General features: G+C 41.0%; 1 protein-coding gene across 1 annotated transcript; it reads left to right on the top strand.

The window, feature by feature from the left end:
- The first annotated feature begins 6853 nt into the window (after window positions 1-6853).
- LOC134071378 (cytochrome c) lies at window positions 6854-9080 on the top strand. The gene is made up of 3 exons (XM_062528058.1): window positions 6854-6977; window positions 8232-8406; window positions 8497-9080. Exons 2-3 carry the CDS (start codon window positions 8238-8240, stop codon window positions 8640-8642), a joined length of 315 nt encoding a protein of 104 aa, XP_062384042.1. The 5' UTR covers window positions 6854-6977; window positions 8232-8237; the 3' UTR covers window positions 8643-9080.
- Window positions 9081-9668: the final 588 nt, after the last annotated feature.

Raw genomic sequence — 9668 nt, 5'->3', positions numbered from 1 at the left:
TATTTAGTATGACCCAAGATTGTGACAGATCTGTTTTGGTTGGATCACATGACTACTGTATGTGCCTCATGTGAACTGTTATTGTCTGGGATTTCATTTAAGGGCCAAGACTTCACCTGGTTTGCCATAGAGTCACTTCAATAATGAATTCAATTGTAAAAATGTAATGAGACTCTTTAAAACTGAGTACTTTTCCTTTTAGTAATTTGCTAGATTTTCACTCTGATTGCAAATGTCATATATGAAATATTAACTGCTAAATACAGCAGACCCTGTAAATTACACTGACATTCTCAGTGAATTACATTATGGAGCTGGCAATAGCGTAATATCTGATCATACTTTATTTATGACGTTTTACAAAGTTTTGAAACGAAGGAGCAGTTTCCATTTTAAACTTTAATGAAGTGTGTCAAGTTTTTACGAAGTATTCCAAGTTTAGAAAGTTATTCTTGATCATGAGACATATTTGAAGTATCAAGGAAAAAGGTGCCAAGAGCTATTAACACAGGAGTTATTGACACATCGGAGGAGTACTCAGTACAGTATCAACTGAAGATGGCTGTTGCCATCTAGTGGTAATAAAATTGAAGTGGTTGTGCTTGATGAAGGGAGCACAATGACTGCTGTGATATGAGACAATCAGCCAAAACAAATCACAATAAATCCTGAAAGAAATTAAATCTGATTAATTTGAATCCATGGAGAGGAGGTGTCAGTTAGAATCAGATCTTACAACCCTCCAAAGTTCATGTCACTGGTTATTAACAGTGTTTCATTCTAATGTCAAAATAGAATGTTTACCAGTATAGCAAAGCTAGGTATGTAGTTTGTTCTTCCATTCTATTCCACAAAACAGCTATATCCATTTGATAAATAAATAACTAAATAACTAAATAAACAACATCTGTGGACTTCATTTTACCATCCATCAATGTGCTAGGGATACTTGGCATAACATAACTATTTCATGTTGCGGCTGGAGCAGACAGTTGTTGTTGTTGCTGCTGCTACTGTATGTCATGCTAGCTAACTTGCTAATAATACAAATAATAATAAGTTATATTTCTCAAAGCCATGGTCGCTTTACATAGTGGAAAAGAACATGCAATAGCAAACAACAACAACAACAACAGCTACAGTATGTGTTAGGTGTTAGGAGAAATTAACAAAAAGGCCTTGAGGTGTACTTTGACGAAAAGAAGAGAAGGACAGTCATGAAGAGGCTGGGGGTAGGAGTTCCAAAGTCTGAGGACCGTGGCACTGAAGGACCTGCCACCCAGGGTAGAGAGTCTGGAGTGTTGGAGAAAATGTTGGTCAGAGGATCTGAGTGAGCGGGAAGGTGTGAAAGGGGTCAAGAGGTCGCAGATGAAGTGGGGAGCAACTATCTGATTCCCACAATATGCCAGACATCATCTCCTTTCCTCATTGATACTGATGTACAGTAATGGCCATATTATGAGATAATGTTTAGTCAAGGCTAGCAATCAGCCCGACTGTCCGACGACGTCCGCTGGGCGATAACTGGCTTGGTGTCCATGCTGTAGTCATTCTCTTCTCTTTTTCTGCGCTATGACGGATTCTTTATATGTCTTTTTACCTTTCACCCTCATGGAACAATTGCCTACAAATGCTGATTGATGTAAAAAAAATATATCGCACTGTTTACACACACTTGGTAAGTGGAAACCAAGCTTTGTTCACTCACTTTGTCACATCTCTTACTTTATATCTCCATGTGGGATGCTTCTGTCCCAGCTGACACTAGACTGACTCTCATCTCATTCTCAACTGAGAATTGATCAGGAGATGCTTCATTCCCTTCCCATTTCCAGGGATATAACCAGTGAAATTAAACTTATATATTATATTATATTATATTATATTAAACTCTAACATAATTCGGAAATGAAGCTTTATTGTTTATTCAATTTCAAAGAAAATACACGTCCGTGTCGTGTAACAGTGGCGCCATCAACACAGCTTTATTTGTAGCCTACTCCGCATTCTGTCATCTTATAAAGTCTGCCCCATGCCGGGTAAGCGATCAAAATTGATTCCTGGGTTTTTGATGATTTATAAATGGGCTCTAATGGAAAGATAACCAGACGGACATGCTGAGCAAATTCAAATGCACTCACATTCACTCAGCTGATACAAAAACATTTTTACATTCAGGTGAGGCTTTCATCTAAAGTGACTACAAATGAAGACTGACATTCAAGCCATTAGGACAAACATTTCAAGTGCAAACATGAGGCCTTGGATAACAATCAAAACCCTTACATGCAATGTAAAATGTGTCTCATCTGCTTGTTCAAATGGTGAAAGGCACGGGTGGAGGTGGCCCTGTGTATGATATGGGCCCATGACACAGCCAGAGCTCACACTGCAGAGTATTACGCAAAGACACAGCAGTTGCAGAGCTGCAGTGGCTGATTACACAGTTGTTGAAGAGATGCTGGGCTCGCTGACTCAAGGATTGCTCCAGTTCTGTCGTAATAGATTTCTCAGCACTGGGAATTCATCTTTGAAATCAGGTCAAAGGGTATTCCCACTCTATTCCCAACCAGTATTCCATTATGGTCTTTAAGGTACACAGGGTTTGTGGTGTTTCCAGTTACCTGTTGTACCGGCAGTCCCGTAATCCACATGCCTGCGCACCTATTGGTGTGGCCTTTCCTAGCAAGTAAGAGCATTGCTGAGCGTTGTTACAATATGGCAGGGTCTCCCCCAAGGGCCACTGCAGAGAAAAGGTCTGGGAAAGACTGAATTCCCTGGAGCGGAACAGACCCCAAACGCCCTCGCCTCCTTCCCCTGGGTCTTTGGTTGCATTGGGAGGAACGAGAGCATGTGAAAGGATCAGCACTGTGGCCGTGTTTGAGTATTCTTAAATGTTGAAGATCCTTTCCATCATTGTAAGCTTTACAAAGACATGTTTGTTAACACATTATATAACCATGTTTAGCATATACTAGATTAGAGGCAATGACTGCTGCAGTACTCTTTTTGACTACCAGGTGGCACTTGTGTACAGTGAGCAGAAAGCCAGACACGGCTCAAGAAATCTGCAGCGCTACCTGCAGAGCAAGCGAGAAGACATCCGCCTCACCCGACCTCACGAGAACAGGGATCATATTTCTGTTGAATTCTGACTAATGGGCTCCAAATGTATTCCAATTGCATTATAGTATATGGAGAATTACTGGTCATAGGTCTAGCCAGTTTGTAATTGAAAGTAAAACACAGCAGTTCCTTCAGAGCATAAAATGATAGGGGGATCAGGAAGTATAAATATCTTTGGTCAAATGAGGACACGCACACAGTCAGAAACGCCCCCTTATGCCACCAACCCTTGTCAACACACACACACACACACACACACACACACACACACACACACACACACACACACCTCACCAATCAGGTGTTCTGAGAAACAAGAAATTAGACTGTAAATAGAACAGCATGAGGCAAATACAGCATACATAAAAGCAGACATAAAATAGGAACACTATGGGAGAGAGTAGAGAGGGACAGAGAGATAGATAGAGAGAAGGAGAGAGAGAGAGTGAGTGAGAGGGAAAGAGAGTGTTAAAGTGCAGCTTATGTCCACATGTATGTGGTGCAGTGTTGAGACATATGGAGGTTCAGGCTCAGTGCTTCCGTAATGTAAATATACTACTGCCACATGCTGTGTTTACATCATGTGTTAAGTGGGCTGAAGAGATTTGCGCCCTGTATTTCTACTCTGAGCGCACATGCAGGATCCCCCTCCTAAACTCCACCCAGGGAGGGCCTACTGTACGTATACACACAGGCCTATATGTTTAGCAGAATGGTCAGAGTGTCACAATAAAATATTTATTTATAATACATATTTAAGTAAATGAAATAATACATTGTTAACCTGTCAAACATTTGCCTGAAGAAGACCCAGTAGGGTCAAAACGTTGCTTTTTTAAACATTAAAATATGGGAGCTTAAAGCAGTGTTGTGGACATTATATTCTTTTACTGAAGTCAATTTAATTTGGGATGCACCTGCAAAAGGTGAGATACGCACACAATAACTCTTTTTGACCTGTCAAACAACAACATACACTTTTAAGATGAAAAAAAAAATCTTTGATGATAATTATAATATTATAGGTAATTATTATAACATCTTCATACCTTATGTTAGAGCTTGTAAAGCTTTTACACACAAAGGGTGTGCCCAGGCCTCACCTCCCTCTGATCTCTACCGCCAGCTTGTGCCTCAAGGGCTCCTTCACGGTATGGCTATGAATTATGTAATGGCCTTCCTGGTTCCCAGCCAGTGTGTTATATACACTGTAAACAGTTTGACGTGTGTGTGAGGTGGAAATTGGGGTGGGCACTATTCCATAGCGTATGGGGACGTTACTCAGATGACAGCAGCTGGCTTGGGTCCAGACTTAGCTATCCCAGCAATCCAAAGCATGTCAGCCCACTTGGACTGTGTCTCTAAGAAACACTTTATAACATGCTTATGACACAGGACACCTTGACACACACACACACACACACACACACACACACACACACACACACACACACACTTGTATGATATATGACCTTAACGGAAATCATTCACTGAAGAGTGGATTATTATACAGTATGAGGTATTTTATGAATCAGATGCGTCTGTCTTAAAGGTACAGCAACTCAATCAAATCTACACTGATATTTGTGGAACATGAAGATAATCACCAGATAATCGCCTGATTATAAGGCCTACAGTTTGTAGCTTCACGTTAGGAGTCACTAGGGTACACCCATGGAGCCCAGACTTTGTTACTGATTAACCTCAGATGAAGTGTGGGAGACGTCACAACTCTAGAGAGTGAATGCTCGTGATGGCTGTTACCCTCTAGATACGCCTGACAGGCCAGTCCCGTGTCACCACACAGCTGTTGCAAAGAGGTCAAACTAACACGCGCGCACAACGTAGGGCGGATTCCAGCTGAAGACATGTTGTATCATACTAGACTCTCTGCATTTCTGTTCGAAGATTTCACCCGCAGCCCCAGGGTCGGATCAACAGGGCTAAGAGGGGCTTAAAGCCAAGGGCCTATAGGCTGGTAGTATAGACTCTGTGGTTGACAGAGGAAGTAGGCCTACATCTCTGGTGTCAGTGTCCATTATTGTAGTTCTTACAGGCTCTATTTTAGTGCACTTCTTCATGATCAGTCCCTGTGTAGTGGCCTCTCGACTATTTGTGTTGCTATCCAGCTAATAAGAAGACTGATGATGGACTGATTTTTTTTTTCTCTCATCCAATTTTCTCTCGTCCATTTGTCTTTTGTAGTTGGGTTGTTATGAATATAATCTAATCATATTACAATTATCTAATCATATTACAGATATACAGATGACAATTATGTTTGTTATTGTTCTTGAACTTACCTTGAATGTGTTGCTCTCTCTCTCTCTAAGATTCTACTATAGCCTACATTGTGAAGTTGTGTTAAAAGTATGAAAGTCAGGATGCAATACTTAATTGCAGTTGAACATTGAAAGATGGTCTGAAAATACTGTGGCAGTTTTGAAGGGGTTCAGGACGAGGGTGTTCTTAATCCAGCCCTATAACCTCCTCCAACAATCCATTCACAGCCTGTTATAGAAGAAGTACTCTCACAAGTAATAATAGCTCACTTCATGTTTTCACAAAGCAGCCTTACAACAAAGATTACACTGGTGACAAAACATTACATCTTATCCATTTACATTTATTCATTTAAAAGACACTTATCAAAAGTGATTTTGAATAACATACAGTATAAACAAAATGGCAAAGGAGACCTGAGGCAGCAACACATACTACTATAATATCATATTATAATAAATAATATAATACCACTAATAAACAATACTTTAATCTGTTTGCCATGTGTTTTTCCTCTCACAAGAGGTTGACACACAGCAGCTTTGCAAACATTAAAGTAGCATTCCAGAGTTTTGGTCTAGGCCTAAATGGCGCTATCTATCTAAAGGGCATGCAAAACCTTGCATACAATACCACAAGTTTTAAGGGCGCTGCTCGACACTAGCAAACACACTAACTGGTGTTTCTGATGTTATAGGCAGTAATATTATCCTGTGAAGCTTTCTTGTATGTTGTTCCTATCCGAAACACGAAATTACATATAGGCCTGCAGCATCCTGGATGGCTGGTGGTGCCAAAAAATATTTGTCCTTCACATACAATCGATATTAATTTGAAGATGATACTAAAAGTAGCCTAGCTGCCAGAAACTTTAAAAAGTTTCAAATTGTTGCGTAGTGTTGCTTTAAAAGCACCAACTCACTGAATATCTTTCTGCTTCCTCTGTCTATCGGCTGTCCTTAAAAGACCTTCGGCGCAGCCCATTGCGTCATTTGCGTCACGACCAAGGGTATCCTTTGGTTGCATCAGTGGCCCCTACTGAACAAATACCGAAGTACTACGGTTGAACAGTCAACAAACAACGTTTTAAACGATAAAATGTTCTGAGGGATATCTCAAACCAACAATATAAAATAGCTACTTTAGTTGGACAGCACAGCCGCATAGCCTCGTTAGCCTACCAGCCTCAGTGCCGTTTTCTCCTTCCTCTCTATACCCAGACAGTGGAGATAATGCGCTGTGGTTTAAATAACGCGACATCAGACACATAAATGCTCGACCTTATCTAAACCGATTAACAACAGTATTTAACACAGTACACTGCCATCGACTCTCCATCATTCTTTCCCTACAAGGATGTGAGTCTGAGCGCGAAGACTCGACGTATGTCAAGTGCCTACAATTCGTCGAAAGCCAGCACGTGATGGAGTAGCGCCTGACTGTGATGTCATTTGCCGGTGCCTCTAAATTAAGTGACCTTCCTCCGCGACCGAACAGAAGCGCTCCACGGACCTTAGCTACCAAGTCCATCCTGTAGTTTTCTCGAAGTCGTCCTTTATAACCCCGAGGTAAGCACTCATTTCGTGAAGGAGTTATGTTTTGTCGTGATAAAATGTGAAGTTTAATGTTAATGTTCATTATATTCTTCATAATGTGGAGATGTAACTGCATTGTCTTGACAGATGAAATAACTGACTGCTGTAACGTTAACGTGAGCAACGGCTTTGAAGAATAGCAGTTTGCGTAAAACAAGCCGGCATCTTATTCTGAAGGATAATCAGCTGTAGGGTATATCGGTTATTTGTAAACAGTTATTAGTCAACATATTTCACGCATTTATATAATATAGACAGCTATAATTTAAGGACATTTCGTTTTATCAGTGTGTTACCAGCTAGCGTAACTGTGTATCAAGGGGGATTCTAGAGCATTCGATACAGAACCACCGGCTAATGTTGCCGTTATTTAACGTTAACCAGCTGCATCAAGGAGCCTTGGTGACCATCAGCTGTCACATCCTAGACAGGTCCCATCCAATGTAAAGTTACATTTTGCAGGTGATGCGCTTCGGAATGGTTTCCTTATTCTGTCTTGGTGGGGGAAAAAACGTTTGCTCGATTGTCCGCAGATAATATCATGCTAATTTGACATTAATTCTGGACGCTGTTAAAGAGAATAGTAACGTTATGTAGCTATCCTTATGCTAACGTTACAGATGTTAGAAGTTGCCTAACGCACGGAACTATCATTGCAGTGTGACTGATACATTATCCTATAAAATCTAGCTGCTATTGGTAATATCATAAAATAAAATAAAAAGTCGAACGTTAGTGTAGATCTAGTCCAATTACATTACACTTTTACGTTAATGACCCTCTTTAGTAAGCATTAATATTAACTATATTCTTTGAATCAGAGACCTAACCTAGGCGTAGGCTACTCTGGAAGTGAAAATTGTTAAATGACTCAGTCGAGGGCTTTAGATGGTGGGTTTAACCTCAGCAGGAATATGGTGCTACAGGAACCGAGTACATTCTTAGCTTGCCAGTTTAGCCGTTAGCTGTGGTGACATTGAATGCTCTCAGTGTGTTGATTATTTAATACAACAAGGTAGGCTATTCAAAGGTGACATTGTTCTGTGGATGAGGAGCTGTTGTTCAACTCCAGAATGACCTTCAGCAACAGCATCACATTTAACTGGGGGCAAGGATGCATGAGCGTGGCACATACCCTCAGCTATTTTAGGCTTGAGACACATTTCTTGTGCTGAGTGAGACTTGCTCTAACTGAGTGGTTTTCATTACATTTGTTGGTATCTACAGGTTACCATGGGTGATGTGGACAAAGGCAAGAAGGTATTTGTTCAGAAGTGCGCTCAGTGCCACACTGTCGAAAATGGTGGCAAGCACAAAGTAGGACCCAACTTGTGGGGGCTGTTTGGCCGTAAGACGGGACAGGCAGAAGGTTACTCCTATACAGATGCCAACAAGGGCAAAGGTAATGTATAGAATGTAGCCTACAGGATGTATATATATATGTTTGTTGTCTGTGCTGTGACCTCACTGTTCCATCTTTACTCTCTCACAGGCATTACTTGGGGAGATGCCACTCTGATGGAGTACTTGGAGAACCCCAAGAAATACATTCCAGGGACCAAGATGATCTTTGCTGGAATCAAGAAGAAGGGAGAGCGTGCAGACCTAGTTGCTTATTTGAAATCATCAACATCATAAAGCTGTATTTGAATTTGAAAACTGTTTTATTTAATGTGCTTCAAACATTTTTTCTATGTTAACTCACAACAACCTCAGCCTGATGAAAATATAACAATGGCAGACATTCTGGATGTTATTCATGGTGCAAATCTTACTTATCATTCAATGCAAGAGCAAGTCTCATCACTGTCTGTTAGTGTCGACTTTAATATCAATGTCAGCACTGTTCAAGGAAGAGTGACGTTACAGATCTTTGGATTCCCTCCCTCAAGAAGGAATGACAGCATGTATCCCCTGGTTTCACAGGAGTTTATGAAAGATAAATTATTTAATATAAAGTATTTTGGTCCAGATATTGAATTGGATGGCAGAAGAGGGAATGTGCTGGAAGCTGCAATAATGATGTGTAACCTGAAGGAATTTAACTGTCAATAAAATGGGCATATTTTGTGTGTATTAGTGCTGTCAGTTTTCTATCCTTGCTTTTGACATGGGCAGCTGTAGGCCTATATCAGTCACCGTTCTGAGCGCAAGAAAGGCATTTTGAGGATTGTAAACATCGAAAGGCACCATTACATTTGCTGCCAACAACGTACTGTACGCGATCAAATCATTGCTGTCATGCGTATTCTGCGTTCGTTTGGTGCGTCAGTAGCGCACATCGACGCGAGATGCGTCCGCAGGATGTAAAGACGTGCAGCGTTTTGGCCGCGTTTCATGCAGCCAAGTCTATTGACAGGACGGTGCAGGTCATAGCACCTAATAGCAAGTATAACTGAAGACACCCAATGATCTTTGATAGTTTGATTGCCCATAGGTCCTCCCAGATATCCCCTTACTGTACATTGGCTACGGTTGTGTGGTGTAATCTATCACTAGAAACGTGTAAAATGTATCCGGCCACAGTCTTGTCCAGACTTAACTTGCTCCCACCGGCTCAGATGTTCTTAGGCTTAAATCTCCTCACGTGCGACGGGGAGGCGGGGAATAAAGGTATTTCTTAACGGAGAACAACTCGACAATATAAGCCTATGTGCATCTGTA

This window comes from Sardina pilchardus, chromosome 23, assembly GCF_963854185.1.
Source record: "Sardina pilchardus chromosome 23, fSarPil1.1, whole genome shotgun sequence".
Taxonomy (NCBI): domain Eukaryota; kingdom Metazoa; phylum Chordata; class Actinopteri; order Clupeiformes; family Clupeidae; genus Sardina; species Sardina pilchardus.
Note: the sequence above shows the minus strand (reverse complement) of the source record. Positions and strands in the feature narration are given on the sequence as shown.

Bases quoted from the DNA above. Each gene is read 5' to 3' on its own strand.
- LOC134071378 (XM_062528058.1), top strand. From the start codon at position 8,238: ATGGGTGATGTGGACAAAGGCAAGAAGGTATTTGTTCAGAAGTGCGCT. The intron at 8,407-8,496 runs GTAATGTATAGA...ACTCTCTCACAG, and splicing joins AGATGCCAACAAGGGCAAAG to GCATTACTTGGGGAGATGCC.